Below are 20433 nucleotides of genomic sequence, written 5' to 3'. Positions count from 1 at the left end.
GGACCGGAGATTGTTTAACAAACTACGGAAAAGATTAAGATGATTCAGGAGAAGATGAGAATTGCTCAGAGTCGTCAGAAGAGTTATCATGATAAGAGGAGGAAGTCACTTGAGTTTCAAGAGGGAGATCATGTGTTTCTTCGTGTTACTCCGATAACTGGTGTTGGGCGAGCTTTGAAGTCGAAAAAGTTGACACCTCGATTTATTGGTCCTTATCAGATTTTGGAGAGGATAGGGGAGGTAGCCTATCGTATCGCTTTACCGCCGTCGCTTGCGAATTTGCATGAGGTTTTTCATGTGTCTCAGTTGAGGAGGTACATTCATGATCCGTCGCATGTAGTCCAAATAGATGATGTACATGTGAGAGATAACCTGACTGTGGAAACATCACCTATGAGGGTCGAGGATCGAGAGTTGAAGCAGTTGCGGGGTAAAGAGATTGCCTTGGTGAAGGTAGCTTGGGGAGGACCAGCAGGTGGCAATGTGACTTGGGAACTGGAGAGTCGGATGAAGGAGTCTTATCCGGAGTTATTCGCTTGAGGTATGTTTTCGAGGACGAAAACTCTTTTAGTGGGGGAGAGTTGTAACACCCCGATAATAATATGGTAATTATTTAAATTAAGTTAATAATATATTTATTAATTTAATTAGATAATTGGATTATTATTATTATTATTTTGAAATTATTGAATTATTATTATTATTATTATTATTATTATTATTGGGGTAATAATAATTATTGGAAAATATATAAGCTGGAATAAGTAAAAAGAGTTCATTTTGGAAAATAAGGTTTTCACGTGAAACTCAGAGAAGCGGCTGAAAGAGGCAGAGCAAGAGGAAGAACCAGAGAGCAAAGGTTGGAGAAGAGAAGAGCTTGGAGCTCAAAGATTTGCCGGATTAATCAGGTAAGGGGGGTTTATCGTCGTTTAATGGGTATTATGGGTTAGCATGTAATGGGTAGTGATAAACCGTTGAATTGACCCTAATTGGGATCGTCGAATGCTGAAAATTGTGATGGATATGTTGTGTAAAGACTGGAATTGAACCTGTAATTGAGTGTGTTGTAATTTCCCTAACGTAGAGCTTTTTACGGAATGGGAATCGGAGGTCCGAAAGTCCTCCAACGGCGGAAAATGCGGAGAATTCTGCATTCTGCTTTGTGTTAGCGCAGGAACTGCTGTTTTGTCTGCGTTAACCGGTTAACCCAGGGTGTTAACCGGTTAACACTGTTACGAATTGAGAATTAGTGCTGTTTTGCCTGCGTTAACCGGTTAATCCAGGGCGTTAACCGGTTAACGCTGATAAGTTTTGGGCAGTAAGCGTGTTTTGCCTGCGTTAACCGGTTAACCCAGGGCGTTAACCGGTTAACACTGTTGCAGTATGGAAAAATTGTTAATTTAAATGTTGTGTGCCTAATTGGTGGTTGCCTATATCAGTGTGTGATATGGTAGGGATTATTTCCCGCTGTTTTGAGCAGTATAGGTATTAGTAGAGTGTGCTAATACCGTGTTCAATTATTTGAGATGATATGATGTTTTGACAAATGTGTTGATAATGTATGATGATATGCATAATGTTGTGAATGTATATATTATGCATGTAATTGTGAATGGGCTGTTGTATGGCTTAGAGTGTGAGCATGTGTCCATTGTGGATTGTTGTTGATGTTGCATTGCTAGATGATTAGCGTGCATAGCATAGCCTTGGGGCTGTAGCTAATTCCCATGGTGAGGAATTAGTGAGTGAATCATTGTGGATTTGTTGTTGATGTTTGCATGCTAGATGATTAGTGTGCATAGCATAGCCTTTGGGGCTGTAGCTAATTCCCATGGTGAGGAATTAGTGAGTGAGTCACTAGGTCTCAAATGAGTGGGACTAGTGAGCTTAGTAGCCGTATCTGGATTTGATCGGTGAGCTTGAACTATATGTTCAAGAATAGTCGGTACCGCATGTGTGGAGTCTCATTGCATAATGTATGTATGGCGTATAATATGAATGGATGTATTCCAATATTATACGTGTGGTTGTGTTGACATTGAGTATGAGTATGATTGAGTTGATATTGCCGTTGCTGAATGTGTAATCTGATTTGGGTGATGAAATGTGTTATTTACTTAACATGACATGATAATTTATAATGCTTATTATATCGATTGAAGAACTCACCCTTACAACTATTTTTCAGGTAACGAGCAATGAGCTGAGTAGAAGCTAATGCTTGGAGTCTAGTGTAGTCTCCTTAGTGGGTCGTGCTCTGATAGATGTAACATCGGGATGGGATGTTTTAACTTGTTTTAAATGTTTTATTGTTGGTTATGAACCATTTTACATGTAATGTTTTACATGATTGATGAGATTTCTATCCGCTGCGTTTTATGCAAATGCTTATGTTTTGAATTAATAACAGAGCATGACCGTTATATTGGTGAATGGTGTGAAGTAACTGTGTGACACCCTTGATTGCATATTACTCTGATTGACACATTGTTATTTTAATTAAATAATTGGGGTATTTAGAAGGGTGTTACATTAGTGGTATCAGAGCATAGTCGGTCGAGTCGAGTCGTAATTATTCTGTTTTCCCTGTACGGGATAGAGTGACTGCTTTTATTATTTCAAGAAAAATAATTATTCATTGATTTATTTCAAAATTATCATCATAAAAATTCAATTTTATTTAACAGAAGTAAATAAGGATAGAAATAATTGGATAAAAGCTCAACTTTATTTAATAGAATGGTAGTCCGTCAATGACGGGACTCCATGGATCTTTACAAAGTTTGAAAATGGTAATTTACATGGAAAAGGGTTACATTGAATATAATGATCACTACTCTCCCTATCGACTTTGAGATCTGTTGTGCTCTTGTCTTTGGTTGAGAATGATGAACTAGAGCCAAATGACTTGCTCAAAATTGTTCAAAGATCAGGACCATCCGGATGCAGTTACTTGCCATAATCCCTAATTTTTGCCTAGATTTCCTCAAGGTGGAGTACTCAATATACCGGGATAAGTTTTCTGTTTTATGTCTCTATTTTTTGCCTGGATCACTCTTTCGGAATTTCAATCCACTAAGAGGCTCATTTTTGCCTAAGCCTCCCTTTCGCGTTTTCAACTTAGCAAGTTGTTCTTTTCTTTTTTAGTCAAAGTATTTCATGACTGCATCGGTATTCACAGGACGCATGAACTCTTCACCATTCATAGTTATAAAATCAAAGCGCCACCTGAAAAGGCTCTCTTCACAACATATGAGCCTTCATAATTAAGAGTCCATTTGCCCATAACATCAGGTTTGAAAGATAGAATCTTCTTGAGCACGAGGTCACCTTCTCTAAACACATGAGGCTTGACCTTCTTATCAAATGATTTCTTCATTCTCTACTAATACAACTGACCATGACACATGGTAGTCAATCTTTTCTCTTCAATCAAATTGAGTTGATCATATCTGGTTTGACACCATTCAGCTTCAGTCAACTTGGCTTCCATCAAGACACACAATAAGGGAATCTCAACCTCCACGGGGAGCACAACTTCCATGCCATAAACAAGAGAGAAAGGGGTTGCCCCTGTTGAAGTGCGTATGGATGTACGGTAGCCATGCAAAGTGAATGGGAGTATCTCATGCAAATATTTGTACGTCATAACCATCTTTTGGATAATATTCTTGATGTTCTTATTCGCAGCTTCAACAACCCCATTCATCTTGGGTATGTAGGGAGAAGAATTATGATGTGCAATCTTGAAGTCTTTGCAAAGATCTTCCACCATATTATTGTTCAAGTTTGATCCATTATCAGCAATGATCTTACTCGGAACACCATAACAACATATAATTTGATTCTTGATAAACCTTACAATGACTTGCTTGGTCACATTCACATACGATGCCGCTTCAACCCACTTTGTGAAGTCATCAATAGCCACCAAAATGAAACAATGTTCATTCGAAGCTTTGGGCTCAATCATGCCAATCATATCAATTCCCCACATGGAGAAGGGCCATGGAGAGGAAATAACGTTCAACAATGTCATAGGAACATGAATCTTATCCACATAAATTTGACATTTGTGACATTTCTTCACAAACTTGCAAGAGTCAGATTCCATTATCAGCCAATAGTAACCTGCTCTCAACATCTTCTTTACCATAACATGTCCATTAAAATTGGTACCAAAGGAACCTTCATGGGCTTCAGTCATCAACAGGTCTGCTTCGTGTCTATCCACGCATTTAAGCAAAACCATATTGAAATTTCTCTTGTAAAGAACATCACCATTCAGGTAGAAGTTTCCAGCTAATCTTCTCAAAGTTTTCTTATCTTTCAAAGATGCCCCAGGCGGGTAACTCTGACTTTGAAGGAAACATTTGATATCAAAATACCATGGCTTTTCATCTTTGACTTCTTCAACAGCAAATACATGAGTTGGCCTATCAAGACGCATCACAGTCAAATTGGGAACTTCGTTCCAAAATTTCACCACAATCATGGAAGCCAACGTTGCAAGAGCATCTGCCATCCGGTTTTCGTCTCGAGGGATATGATGAAACTCAAACTTTGCAAAGAAAGTTGAAATCCTCCTCGCATAATCTCGGTATGGTATTAAACCGGGTTGATTCATCTCCCATTCACCTTTGATCTGATTCACCCAACCAAAGTTGGATCTCTATAGACGTCAAGATATTTAATTTTGAGATCAATGGCCTCTTTAAGCCCCATAATGCAAGCTTCATACTCAGCCATATTGTTTGTACACTTGAAAGTCAATCTAGCCGTAAATGGAAAATAAGTGCCTTTAGGAGTAATAATCACTTCCCCAATGCCATTACCATACGAATTAACAGCTCCATCAAATACCATGCCCCAACGGAAACCATGTTCTGGTCCTTCTTCAAACAATGGTTCATCATAATCTTTCATCTTCAAGTACAAAATCTTTTCATCAGGAAAATCATATTGCACTAACTGATAATCTTCAATCGGTTGGTGAGCCAAATGGTCAGCCAAGACAATACCTTTAACAGCTTTCTAAGATTGGTATTCAATATCATACTCAGATAACCACATCTGCCAACGGGCAATCCTCCTAGTTAAAGCAGGCTTCTAAAAAATGTACTTAATTGGATCCATTTTGAAAATCAACCAAGTAGTATGAATCAACATATACTGGCACAGACGCTTAGCAACCCAAGCCAATGCGTAACATGTCCTTTCAAGCATAGAATACTGTCGCACCTCGAAAAAATGGGGATACGACTACAAAGCGAAGCGCGATCGCACGCTCGCAATGATGGACTGAACAGAGTCGCCACCGAACTTTATTTATTCCTAAGAAGGAAAGGGGAAATATCGATAAAACCCAAGACAAAGAAAGGATAAGATATGGTCGTCGCAACCATATCAGGATTCGGGAGTCGATTACGCGAGGGGAAGGTATTAGCACCCCTCACGTCCGTTGTACTCAACGGGAACCATTAGGTCAGTTGTGTGCGTTAATGTTAGTTTGAAATGTTAGGCTTTTCAAGTTATTAGGTGGGAAAGAAAGAATAGAAGAGAGGAGAATGTTTTTGAATTTTTGATGAAGGACTAAACCTAAGTTTTTTTTATTAGTGGGCCTGACAAGATTTACAAATCCTGCTCCTACGTATCTCAATAGAGAAATCAAGGCTTACGTAGTTCTGGGTAGAAAAATGTTTGTTTGTTGGTCGATTTTAGCGAAAGCTATACTGTATTAATCGACGAAAACATTGTTTTACCCAAAACAGATGAGGAGTGGACGCATACCACACATCGAACGGATTTATAAATCTACATTCGTAAAAGCGTCACTTATCTCGACTCGACAATCATGGCCGAAACATTGTTTTGTATCACTTAAGACAATATATCTTTCATTTATGAAAGGGTTTTCGATTAGTCGCACGGCGGCGAGAAAAGAGTTTGATCGGTTGGATGTATTTTGAGTGATGGCGAGGACTTGGATGAGTGAGATATACATCTCGAATCCTAGCCTCAGGAGTGCACGGTATACACCATGTTCCATTTCCATCTTTATTGAAAGAGGTTAAAATAAGAATTAAGTATTTTTGAATTTGATTGATAAAGGGTTTGAAGAAACCGCATCGACAATTTTAGGCGATGGCGAGAGTTAAGATTGGCGAGGCATACGTCTCGAATCTTAACCTCAGGAGTGCATGGTATACACCATGTTCCATTTCCACCTTTATTGAAAAAGTGTTAAATAAGATTTAGGTATCTTAGATTTGATTGAGAAAGGGTTTAACGAAACCACATTGACAATTTTAGACGATGGCGAGAGTTAAGATTGGCGAGGCATACGTCTCGAATCTTAACCTCAGGAGTGCATGGTATACACCATGTTCCATTTCCACCTTTATTGGAAAAGTGTTAAGTAAGAATTAGGTATTTTGGTTTTTGTTGTGAAAATGACTTGACCCTAGATCAAGTATTGATGGACGTTTAAGAGAAATTTGAATGAGTGTTTGAGGGAAAACAAAGTGGATGAATTTGGATGATGGCGAGAGCTAGGATTGGCGAGATATACATCTCGAATCTTAGTCTCAGGAGTGCGCGGTATACACCTCGTTCCACTTCCATCTTATTGAAAAGGTCTTAACTATAAATTAATATTTTTGAGTTTTTTATTAAGAAAACTGGCTTGACGTTGAATCAAGCGTTGGGTGAAAGTTTGAAAGAAATGGAATAGAACGGGAGGGAGAAATGAATTGGTTTGTTTATTGTGAAAATACTCGACGTTGGATCGAGTCACATTTTTGTATCTTTTGAAATTGTTGATTTTATTCTTGTGTTAGTAGCTAACTAAACAGTCAAGTAAAAATAAAGAAATAAAACAGTACAAAATTATTACACATCGGGGGAGTGGGGTACATCTTATCAAATGGGGATTAAAAAATCATGAAATAATTAAATCGGGCCCAAACAACAAATAATGCAATGCATGAGTGTAAGTGCAAGAGAACCGGCTCATTGTAAGAAAGCCCAAGAGTAAGCTATGTGAGGTTGACGGCGATGCTTAAAAAAAGCAATCGACTTACAAGGGTGTGAAAATGGGCTCGATATTGAATCGAGAAAAGTATGATTTTTATAGTTAAAATGGTTTTGAATGAATGATGAAATTAAAAGAAAGCAGATCAACCATGAGTATAATAAAAACATAAACATAAAATAAAATGCTAAAAGAAAATAAAATGCTAAAAGAAAAAAAAAGGCTAAAAGAAATAAAATGCTCAATACGGGTATCGAACCCACTACACTAAAGACCATAAAAATCACCCCTCTCCACCAGACCACTCATGACTAGTTATTGTTTTAATGCTAGTTTGGATAAATAAACCAAGATAGATTAAAAATTAGAATTAAAATAAAAAACTAATAAAAAAGAAATCTGTTGGACTACCATAATTAAACCCAGCCGCTTGGCTGTTGGGTTTTTCAATGGGGTATAAGTTGAAAACATGAAAACAATTATTAACTAAGACCTAGGAATTTTAAACATTTTTAATGGTTTATTCTGTTTAAAGTAAATTAAAAGAAAGAAGAAGAAAAAATGAATAGTAACAGATTGCCCTGAACCTCACTTCTCTCTCACACTCTCAACAAAAACCCATTCAATCGCTCTCAGCGAATCGCTCCCTTGCCGTACTCGCTCTCAATCTCCCTCAACTCTCAACATCCTCACGAACTCCTCTCACAAACTCGTCTCTTACAATCTCACGAACTCCAAACCTCTCTCGATCTCAAAATCGCTCATCCTTCAGTCATCATCCCCCAATCAAAACGCGAAAGGATAAAGAAAATTGGACAGGACGGCTCACCTTCGACGGTGACGGCGAGCTCAGGTAGTCCTTGAATCTTCAAATACTGGTTTCTTGCTTCGATTTTGGGATTAGGGTTTGTGTGGTATCTTTTTCGCCGTTCCCTTTTTTTCTCAAATTTTTTCGTGCCCTTACTGATTCACTCTTTTCCTATTTATGCTCTGCTGATTAGGGTTTCGAATTGGTATCTTGGGTTCAAAAGAGGCGTCCCTACGAAATACTTTTTTTGATGTTCAGACTCGGATTGCCCTGTTTATGCTAGATTCGAAAAGGTATTCTGAAATCAAGTTTTCTCCAATATTTTTGTCTTAACTCTATTTTGGGTATTTTCTTAGATTTTACTTCCTTGACTAATTTTACCTGTACCTTTTTTTACTACAGTGAAATTTCGGGGTATTGGTCTGAACATGAAGATTTTCCTTGGTCAGTTTGTGTAATTGAGCCGACGGTTTCATTAGGCGAACTGGTTGCCGCAACAGCAACAGCAGCTTGAGGTGGATTTCCGGATGAAAGTGGTGGCATGTATGTAGATGTATCAATCTGCTCAGGAAGCTGTTTTATATCCACCTCAAACCGGGACTGAACATTATTGAGAACGTCAACATCGGATGAACATGAAACAAATGTAATTGCAAGGCCTTTGGTGCCAAACCTTCCAGCTCGGCCAACTCTGTGTAAGTATGTGTCTGCAGAGTCAGGCATGTCATAGTTTGTCACAATATTCACGCGTTCAATGTCAATTCCTCTGCCAACCAAATCGGTTGCTACAAGAATCCTGGTATGTCCCTCCTTAAAACCTTTATAACGCTTCAACCTTTCTTCCTGGGACATTCCAGAATGAATGCATATAGATGGAAAGTTGCATTCCACAAGCAGCTTGTCCACTAGAGAACTATCTAACAATTGAGTTTTTTCTGATTCAGCAAGCATGTGATTCATTTCCTTGATTGCTTCTTCATTGTGGCGCATAATATTAGTCTTCGTCACATATACAACATCCTGAAGTTGATGGAGAACATCCCTCGAGCGATCACCTAGCACCAAGATATCCTCAACAATGTCATGTGAAATCTGACTTTTCTTTGTTTGTGTAGACAGGATTTTACTCAAGGATTGAATGCTTGAAAGTGGACCATGGATTTGCTCAACCAAATTATTCATCCTGACATTATTTTGCCATGTTGATTGCTGAAGTAACATTGCTTTCTGATCCATAACATATGCCATAGCCAGAGACTGTGAAATACCAACGGCATTTGATCTTTGATCGGAAGTGAAGTTGCGCATACAAACTAGCTCATCCTTGACCCGAGGGGTCTGAGTTTGTTAAAAGAGGGAGCTCTTATTTGTATTGTGTTAAAGAATGCAGATGGAATTTAGAAATGATTGTAATCCCTTTTTTTTGGACTGCTATGAGTTTTCTGCTACAAGTTGTTGTCGGTGCCATGTTCTTTATTGTTTGTTGCAGGTTGGGGACGGGATTGCAAGCATGTTGATGAAGGAGTACCGGCAGCAGGTGCAGGTGGTGGTTCAGGGTAATTTGGTGAGAGCCGGTTAGGAGGTGCGTCTCTTTGCAATGTCCCAACGGTATTAAAAGCTAAATTTGCAATCGAATTAACTTGTTCTTGTAGCTGAGAGATTATATCCATTACAAGAGCAACTTCCAAGTAGAAACTTTAACCTAACAAAGTTCAAGTTGACAACAATGTGACTCACCAGATGCTGTACCTGCAAGCGCAATTTTGCTTCTCCAAATCACTTTTTATTCCGTTTTAACTTTTCAATAGCAGAGAAAGGCAAAACAAATATTTGTTCTTTCCATTTTCCTGTTGTGGCTTTTGTAACCGAAACATGGACTGCTGTCATATTGCAGGTTTTCTTGTACCATTTCGAGCAGCTTGGCCTACTCGATAATGCTTCATGTACTGCAGGTGACTTCTTTTGGTTCATGTGTTGAACTTGGAAACTAATGACACCAATGTTGAACTTGGAAACCCCATAATGGAAAAGATTCAAAAGCCAATTAAATCTCGGGATTTAGGACTAGGATTTGGATCATTCGGGTTGACCTTGGTCAAAGCTGACCAAAGTCAACATTCAGTCATAAATGCGATTTTTTTGTAAATTTCCATGTCATGAACAATGTATGATGGATTGTAATAATGTAATTGATCATTTTAATGGAATAAAACACTTTGAATGAAATTTATATGGCCATGACTTGCACTAATTGATATTTGGAATGAATTTGAACATGAACTGTAGTGCATATGACTTGAATAGCAACTAAATAACAAATTATGGTGTTGCAAATGTAATGAATTGGATTTTAGAAATAACCTGAGACTAATCACAATGTCAAAAAAATAAAAAAAACCAATTAAAATCAAATTAATCTATAATTTGTTAAAATTACTTTGATATCAACTCTAACATTTATTTGGAAATTAAAATCAATTAGAGTTTGAATCATTAGTAAAACACAATTAAGATTAACTTGAAATTTGGAATTAGATTTGCTTTGAAATTAAATTAAAATCGAAAATTAAAATCAAATAACTAAAATCCAATTTGTAATCACAAAGCATCATGATCAAAAAGTTAGATAATAACCAAAGTTTATCACAAAATATGGATTTGGGAATGAATGTATGCAAATGAACTTTAGGCCAAGTGCCAGATAAAAAAAATAAAAAAATGGAAACAATTCAGGATCAAAATCGGGGTATGACAAATACCGAGTCTCATAGTCGGTGAAATTCTTACTGAGGTAGTAAATTGCATATTCTTTCTTCCCAGATTCATCTTGCTGGCCCATAACATAACCCATACTCTCTTCAAGCACAGTCAAATACATGATCAAAGGTCTTCCTTCAACAAATAGAGACAGAATCATAGGTTCAAGCAGATACTTTTTGATACTATCAAAAGCTTTCTAGAAATCTTCGGTCCAATCACAAGACTGATCTTTCCGAAGAAGCTTTAAAATAGGCGCACATGTGGAAGTCATATGCGATATAAATCTTGAGATATAGTTCAAGTGGCCGAGAAAACCTCTTACTTGCTTCTCAGTTTTGGGGGCAGCCATCTCTTGTATTGCTTTTACCTTGGCAGGATCAACCTTAATACCCTTCTTGCTGACAATAAAGCCCAATAACTTACCAGAACGAACACCAAAAGTACACTTATTAGGATTCAGGCGGAGTTTGTACTTCCTCAATGATGAGAGATAGAGTAAATAAGGAACACCGTAAGGTACGGTGCACTTAAGTGAATTGTAGAACATCGTAAGGTACGATGCACTTAAGTAGAATAGAAATATGGTAAGGTACCACGTGCTTAAGTGATTTTGGTATATCATAAGATATGGGCCACATACACTTAAGTGGACTTTTTAGCTTACATCCCACACAAGTGGTTCTTTAAATAGAACCCTTGTGCAGAAGCTTTTGTTCAGTTGTAATTTCGTTTCTCTCTCTCTCTCTCTCTCTCTCTCACACACACACACACACACACACACACACACACACACACACTCAAAGCCTTCATTCCTAGCAGCTAGCACTGAGATAGAAGGAATCTGTTCGTGTGGACTGAGTAGAGGCATTGTCACCATTCAACGTTCGTGATCGCTCTGTAGATCTGCATCAAAGGTTTCAATCGTCACAAGAGGTAACGATTTTATCACTGATCATACCCATTCGTAAGGATCACTAAAGGATAAATTTTTAAATTCCGCTGTGTTTTGGATCTCGATTCTCCTTCAGTGGTATCAGAGCCACTTACGAAACCATGCATCTAATAGTTGTTTATTTTCTGTATTTGTTGTATTAATACGATTAAAAGACAGAATGAATCAAAGAATAAACGAGTAATTAAATTTGGCATCATGTGTGTACGATTTGGATGATTGATGTTGACTATGCTTCGGAATCTGACGTTAGTATGGTGAAGCAGCGATACATCGATCGTCCATAGGTTACACAATTGAGATCGATCAAGTTATATACACGATATAAATAATCCTGGTGCAAGATATGGTATATATGATATACTATTTCTGCTTCGTTCATTCAAACACTTAATAGTTGTTTTCCTTTGAGCGATCAATGGTCATTTGCTTCTTGATCCGACATTAGTATGGTGAAGCAATGACGTGTTGATCAATCATATTGAATTAACAACCGAGGTGTGTTTGATGTTTTGAAATTGGTGCATTAGGGTTCATGATGGTACAAGGGTTGTGTTGTTAAAGAGTTATGCGATTAGGGTTGTGACTGTGCAAGAGTTGTACTTTAAAGTATCAAGTGTTGATGCGAAAAATAACGTCGATTTCAAATGAATTGTTCATTAAAATTTTGCGTCGGGGCGCTGCCCCTAACAACCCCGCAAGGGGGCACTGCCCGGGCAGCAGAATCCTCGGCTAACTCTGCGTAGTGTGATCGGTCGCCAGAATTTAATTTGGTTTATTTAATTAATAGAATTTAAATTAATAATAATAATGTGTTTATTATTATTCTCTTGTGGTGATCGGTTATGGCCTTAGTTTTCCTTTATTTTATTTTGGGATTTTAAAATACGACTTGCGTGTCATGCCTCTCTTTTAATCTCTTAATGTAACTTCTTTTCTCATCTCACTCCCTCGTATGTAAAACGAGTTTCTTTTATGTAATGTAATGTTATGAATAAAGAGAAGAATACAATATCAAAGAAGGACACCCTTGAAGATCTTGCTTGGAGAAGCTTAGATCATTATTAGGATAGCTTAGGTTCTCTCATTGGCTTGGGAGAACAATTGCACTAGGGGCCATAACTGTTTCATTTTGTATGTATGTTGATGCATGTGAGAGACAATTTATATGATAAATAAGCCGATGAGATCAGAATTATTGTAAATTCCCTCAAATTAAATATTAAGTTTATGTTTTCCAAGTTTTAGCACTCATCAAGACTAATATCGAATAATGTAGGTTTCGCCTACGCGAGGTGCATGTTCTATATTAGTAAGGTGCGATGGGATAATTGTAATATTCAATTGCTAAAACAATGGGTCAAACTTAACTAAACAAATTATAATAAGATTATATATGTTTAGAAGAAATAGTTGGAAATGATCCATATGATGGATTTAAATAAGGAGTTATTCACCCAACTAAAATATTCGAGAGTTGTATTAGATACAATTGGAAGGAGTTCCTACCTAAATAACCTAGTTTTATGTAATCTGCCTACACGGACTTAAAACAAAGTGAAATGTGGATCTCGACCCACTAGAAAATCTTCCAACGGGATTTTCTGAATCAAATGGTGAGGGTCATTTGTTTTGAGTAAAATAGTGGGAGCATATTTAATTAAAGGCCTAATTAAATATGTTATTGATACTTATATTTTCATTATTTTCATGTAGATTACCATGACAACAAACACCTCTAACAATATTTTATGATCAATCCTTGATAAGGAAAAATCATCTGGGACAAATTTTCTGGGTTGGCACCGAAATCTGAGGATTGTCCTCAAACATGATAGAAAGTTGTATGTCTCGGAGAAACCTGTTCCTGAAGAGGAACCTCCTATTTCTGCACCTAAGGCAAAAATAGATGCTTATAAGAAGGATGTCGGTGATGCCAATGAAACTGCTTGCCTCATCCTATAAGAAGCATGTCGATGATGCCAATGAGAACATGGCAGCATTCGATATGATCGAACACCTGAAGATGCTCTATCAAGAGCAAGCCAGACATGAAAGGTTTGAAGTTTCAAAAGCACTTTTTCAAGGCAAGTTAGCTTAGGGAGCCCCTGTAGGTCCCCGTGTGCTCAAGATGATTGGGTATATGGAGAACCTTGAGAGGTTGGGTTTTCCCCTCGGAAAAGAACTTGCGACTGATTTGATCTTGCAATCGTTGCCAGATAGATTCAGTCAATTTGTCCTTAATTTCAATATGAATTATATGGACAAATCTCTTCCTGAACTACTAGCCATGTTAAGAACTGCTGAGTAGAATTTGAAGTCAAAAGGGAAGTCCATTCTGATGATCGGAAATGGAAAGAGACAGAACAAAAGTCCCACTAAGCAGGGTGATAAAGGGAAAGGCAAGGAAGTTGCCAAACCTAAACCCACTGCTTCTGCTTTGAAGCCTAGTGGAGGCATAGCAAAGGAAGGCACCTGCTTCCATTGCGGTAAGACCGGACACTAGAAGAGAAACTGCCCAAAGTACCTGGAAGATAAGAAGAATGGAGTAGAGACTTCAACTTCAGGTATTTTTGTTATTGAAATTAATTTATCTACTTCTGCATCATGGATATTAGATACTGGATGCGGTTCTCACATTTGTACCAATGTGCAGAGGCTAAAAAGGAGTAGAGATTTGGCAAAAGGTGAAGTTGACCTACGAGTTGGCAATGGAGCAAAGGTTGCCTAGTGGTTTAATAATTCAGTTAGAGAACTGCTATTATGTACCTGCAATTAGCAGGAATATTATTTTCGTTTCTTGCTTAGACAAGTTTGGTTTTTCATTTATAATAAAGAACAATTGTTGCTCCATTTATTTGAATGATATATTCTATGCTACTGCACAAATGAACAATGGACTATATGTCCTTGATCTTGAAATGTCTATTTATAACATTAATACTAAAAGGATGAAACCTAATGAGTTAAATCCAACTTACCTTTGGCATTATCGATTAGGCCACATAAATGAGAAACGCATTTCCAAACTCCATAAAGATGGACTCTTGGACTCTTTTGATTATGAATCATATGATACATGCAAATCTTGTTTAATTGGAAAGATGACAAAGCTCCATTCACAGGAAAAGGTGAAAGAGCTAATGATCTTTTGGCCCTCATACATACTGATGTATGTGGACCACTGAACATACCAGCCAGAGGAGGTTTTCAGTACTTCATCACATTTATTGATGATTTCAGTAGATATGGTTATGTGTATTTAATGAAACAAAAATCAGAGTCCTTTGAAAAGTTCAAGGAATTCAAGAATGAAGTACAAAACCAACTAGGTAATAATATTAAAAATCTTCGATCAGATCGAGGTGGTGAGTATTTAAGCCTAGAGTTTGATGACCATCTGAAAGAGTGTGGGATCTTATCCCGACTTACTCCTCCTGGAACACCCCAATGGAACGGTGTATCTGAGAGGAGAAATCGAACCTTGTTAGACATGGTTCGATCCATAATGAGTCACGTCGATCTTCCAAACTCCTTTTGGGGATATGCACTATCGACAGCAGTTTACACACTTAACCGTGTTCCATTCAAAAAGGTTGAGAAGACACCATATGAGATATGGAGTGGTAAGAAACCACATATGTCTTACATGAAGATTTAGGGTTGCGAATTTTATGTGAAATGACAAATTTCAACTAAGCTTGAGCCCAAATCTGACAAATGCTTATTTGTGGGGTATCCTAAAGAAACAAGTGGTTATTACTTCTACAATCCTTCTGAGGGAAAATTGTTTGTCGCTCGAACTGGAGTTTTCCTAGAAAAGGATTTTATTTCCAAAGGAATCAGTGGGCGGAAAGTAGAGCTCGAAGAAATTCAAGAATCACAAAGCATTGGTACACCTATGGAGGAATTAGAGCAGGAAGCACAAGTAGTTGTGAAAGAACAACCTGCTCAAGTAGAACAAGACCAGCGTAGGTCAAGCAGGATACGTCACCTACCTAAGAGATATGAATATCTCATAGCTGATCAAGGTGATGTATTACTCATGGATCAAGATGAGCCTGTGACCTATCAAGAGGCCATAACTGGTCCCGAGTCTGAGAAGTGGCTAGAAGCCATGAAATCTGAAATGGATTCCATGTACACAAACCAGGTTTGGACCTTGGTAGAGCCTCTTGTAGGAGTTAACCCTATAGGATGCAAGTGGGTCTTCAAAAAGAAGACTGACATGGATGGTAAGGTACATACCTATAAGGCAAGACTGGTTGCAAAATGATATAAACAAATTCATGGGGTTGACTATGATGAAACCTTTTCAGCAGTTGCAATGCTTAAATCTGTTCGGATTTTACTTGCTATCGCTGCATATCATGATTATGAAATACGGCAGATGGATGTCAAAACTGCTTTCCTTAATGGGAATCTTCTTGAGGATGTGTACATGACACAACCTGAAGAATTTGACATACCAGAAGAAGCCCAAAAGATATGTAAGTTACAAAGATCAATCTATGGATTGAAGCAAGCTTGCAGAAGCTGGAATCTTCGTTAAACAATATGGATTCATCAAGAATGAAGATGAGCCTTGTGTCTACAAGAAGGTTAGTGGGAGCATGGTCATCTTCCTGGTATTATATGTAGATGACATATTACTCATTGGAAACAATGTCCCTACCCTACAACAAGTAAAGTCTTGGTTGGGGAAATGCTTTTCCATGAAGGACCTGGGTGAAGCAGCCTATATATTAGGAATCAGGATCTATAGAGATAGATCACAAAAACTGCTTGGCCTAAGTCATAGTACATAGATAGATAAAGTGCTGAGACGCTTTAATATGCATGATTCGAAGAAAGGATTCATACCTATGCAACATAGACATCTATCAAAAACACAATCCCCTTCAACTAAGGAAGAAAGGGATCGCATGAATAAGATTCTATATGCATCTAGAATAGGATCTATCATGTATGCCATGTTATGTACTCGGCCAGATGTCTCGTATGCTTTAAGTGCAATGAGTAGGTACCAATCTGATCTCGGTGATGCTCATTAGGTAGTTGTCAAGAATATCCTTAAGTATTTGAGAAGGACTAAGGACTTATTCTTGATATATGGAGGTCAGGAAGAGCTTGTTGTAATTGGATACACCGATGCTAGCTTCCAGACAGATAAGGATGACTTTAGATCGCAATCTGGTTATGTGTTTTGCTTAAACGGTGGCGTTGTGAGATGGAAAAGTTCAAAGCAAGATACAGTTGTTGATTCTACAACTGAGGTCGAGTATATTGCTACCTCAAGTGCAGCAAAGGAAGTTGTTTGGATCAAAAAGTTCATTAGTGAACTTGGCATAGTTCATAGCATTGTGGATCCCATTGATCTCTATTGTGATAACAATGGTGCTATCGCACAAGCTAAGGAGCCTAGATCTCACCATTGATCCAAACACATACTTAGGCGTTATCATCTCATTCGAGAGATAATAGATAGAGGAGATGTGAAAATATGCAGAGTACCTACACTTGACAATATTGCTAACCCACTGACAAAGCCTCTTGCACAGCAGAAGCATGATGGCCATACTAGATTTATGGGAATTAAGGGTATGCCTGATTGGCTCTAGTGCTAGTGGGAGATTGTTGGTGTAAGCCCTAGAGGCTAATACTTTTGGTACTTGTATCGAATTATTTATTAATAATAAAAGGCTTTTTCTTTATTATGTTTGTTTGATAAAGTCGCTAGAATAGCTAGTCCGTTTAATGTATCAAGTGTGACTTAATCATGAGATCCCATTAAACATAAGGACACTATTCTTAAAGTATTCGTAGTCGAGCTTTGTTGTAAAGTGGGATAACATTAAAGCATTAAGACTATTATGTATATAGACTGATGATCACATCTCATGGATCATGGATAAGGAGTTATCAAGTCTTAAACATATGTATGAATATTAAGAGTAATATTTATACTAGATTGACCCGCTATGAGAATACTATATAGAATGTTATGCAAAGTGTCATAAGTTATTCTCATGGTGATAGTGGTGTATACCACCCTTCGACCTGAAACCACTATGGACCCTAGATGCATAGTCGAGTGCCTTATTGCTGATCAAACATTGTCCGTAACTGGATGACTATAAAGACAGTTGATGGGTACTACACGAAGCATGCTGAGGAACATGACTGACCTAGATGGAATTTGCCCATCCTGCGTAACAGGATAAATGTCTACGGGCCCAATATTGAACTGGACAAGGATGACACGGTCTATGCCTTGTGTTCAATATAGACATATGGGAAAAAGGGTAATTATACACATAAGTATTATCACAAAAGGATTTGTCATGTCACATGACATTTTCGTGTCTTGGGTAGCAGTGATGTGTTGCTAGATACCGCTCACTGTTTATTATGTTAAATACATGATTTAATATAATTACCAATGTCGCGAGAACCTACAAAGTCACACACAAAAGGACGGATTGATGAGAGATAGAGTAAATAAGGAACACCTTAAGGTACGGTGCACTTAAGTGAATTGTAGAACATCGTAAGGTATGGTGCACTTACGTAGAATACGAAATATGGTAAGGTACCACGTGCTTAAGTGATTTTGGTATATCATAAGATATGGGCCACATACACTTAAGTGGGATTTTTAGCTTACAGCCCCACAAGTGGTTCTATAAATAGAACCCTTGTGCAAAAGCATTTGTTCAAATGAAATTTCGTTTCTCTCTCTCTCTCTCACTCAAAGCCTTCATTCGTACCAGCTAGCACTGAGATTGAAGGAATCCGTTCATGTGGACTGAGTAGAGGCGTTGTCACCATTCAACGTTCGTGATCGCTCCGTAGATCTGCATCAAAGGTTTCAATCTCCACAAGAGGTAACGATTCTATCACTGATCATGCCCATTCGTAAGGATCACTAAAGGTGAAAATTTTAAATTCCGCTGCGTTTTGGACCGCGATTCTTCTTCACTCAAATGCTTGAATAACTTCAATAAATGCTCAACATGTTCTTCTTCATAAATTGATTTAGAAATCATATCATCAACATAAACTTCAATCTCTTTATGCATCATATCATGAAAAAGAGTGGTCATAGCTCTCTAGTACGTTGCATAAGAATTCTTTAAACCGAAAGACGTCACTCTATAACAGAATGTTCCCCAGGGCGTAATGAATGTGGTCTTATCCATATCTTTAGGTTCCATCTTTATTAGATTATAACCGAAAAATCTTTCCTTAAACGAAAAGACTTTTAATTTAGCTGTATTGTCTACCACCATATTAATGTGTGGCAGAGGGAAATCATCTTTCAGACTAGCTTTGTTCAAATCTCTATAATCAACACACATGCAGACTTTTCCATCTTTCTCTGGAACAGACACAATGTTGGCCACCCACTACAGATATTCGGAGGTAACAAGAAAACCAACATCAATTTGCTTATGTACTTCCTCCTTGATCTTCACTGCCATATCAGGATGAGTTCTTCTCAATTCATGCTTGACCGGCTGGCATTCTGGCTTCAACGGCAGTCTATGCTCCACAACAGAATAATCTCGAAGAAGGTAAATCAACCCCTTCTTAGCTTCTGGACACAGTTCAGACCCAATCTTGACTTCCTTCACATCATCTTCGGAACCCAGGTTGACTAATTCAATCTGCTCTTCAAACGGCTAAATGTCTTTTTCCTTGCGCTCAAGCAAACGGGATAACTCATCGAATACTTCTTCATCATCAGTCTCTTCCTCAGCTTCAAACACAGGGAAATCAAAGTTTGGAGAGGGAGGAGGGTCATTGTATTCAATGGGTTTGAGAACCAACCTGCATAATGATTTGATATTTTGATTTTAGAGAAGTGGAGTGCAAACATATATTATGCAGATGGAAAGTTCATTATTTATTTTATGTTCTTTTGTGATTACCATTTTCAGAAAAAGCAAAAAGTAAAAATAAAACATCATAGATGTGGATGAATAAAATTGTATTTCATTGATGATAATAAGGAAAATGCCCAACAATGCTCACTCCTCCCTTAGGCATAGGAGAAGGATTTTTTCTAAAAACAATAAAACAAATTACTTAGAATGGTGAATGACAATAGGAACATCAACAACAACCCAGTTATTGCAAGTCTGGCCATGCGTCACAAAGTTGGCGCAAGCTTCGTCTTCATCACCGTTGTCCTCAATAGTGGCAGCTGGGTGTTGATCATTCTCATGAATGAACCCTCCACTATGGAAAATTGTTTGCATAATTTTGGCTTTGGCGCTGAATGGCCCTGGTTGAAACCCTAGTCCTGCTGTGTTTTTATTTTCTGTGACCTCCACAACACGACCCCACTTGTCAATATTGCCAGCCTAAACAGCTCTAGCTTCATGAATCCATGGACTTCCCAACAAGCAGTTGTAGGCCGGGTGGATATCCATCACTTGGAAAGTAATTTGGAAATTACTCTGACCTATCTTTATTGGAAGGTCCACTTCTCCAATGACAGTTTTATGAGAACCGTCAAACGCTTTTACAACGACGTCGTTGTACCTCATCGGGGCGCATTGATAGAAAAGTCTTGACAAAGTTGACTTCGGAAACACATTTAGTGATGACCCTGTATCAACCAACATATTGGACAAAGCGTCCTCCTTGCAATTCATCGAAATGTGTAGCGCAAAATTGTGATTTTTGCCTTCCTCAGGAAGCTCTTCATCACAAAAACTCATATTATTACAAGAAGTGATGTTGGCAACTATGTGGTCAAACTGATCCACAGTAACACCGTGTTTGACATAAGCCTGTTCCAACACTCTCTGCAATGCTTCTCTGTGCACTTCATAATTCATCAACAATGATAGCACAGAGATCTTTGATGGT

The 20433-nt window shown here is 37.9% G+C and overlaps 1 protein-coding gene across 1 annotated transcript; it reads right to left on the bottom strand.

The window, feature by feature from the left end:
• Positions 1–8237: 8237 nt before the first annotated feature.
• LOC127103235 (DEAD-box ATP-dependent RNA helicase 15-like) lies at positions 8238–9149 on the bottom strand. Its single transcript, XM_051040500.1, has one exon. It carries the CDS (start codon positions 9147–9149, stop codon positions 8238–8240), a length of 912 nt encoding a protein of 303 aa, XP_050896457.1.
• Between the last annotated feature and the right edge of the window lie 11284 nt (positions 9150–20433).

This window comes from Lathyrus oleraceus, chromosome 7 (genome assembly GCF_024323335.1).
Source record: "Lathyrus oleraceus cultivar Zhongwan6 chromosome 7, CAAS_Psat_ZW6_1.0, whole genome shotgun sequence".
NCBI classification, from domain to species: Eukaryota; Viridiplantae; Streptophyta; class Magnoliopsida; order Fabales; family Fabaceae; genus Lathyrus; species Lathyrus oleraceus.
The sequence above is the reverse complement of the archived record's forward strand: the minus strand, read 5'-3'. Positions and strand labels throughout refer to the sequence as shown.

Bases quoted from the DNA above. Each gene is read 5' to 3' on its own strand.
- LOC127103235 (XM_051040500.1), bottom strand. From the start codon at position 9,149: ATGCGCAACTTCACTTCCGATCAAAGATCAAATGCCGTTGGTATTTCA.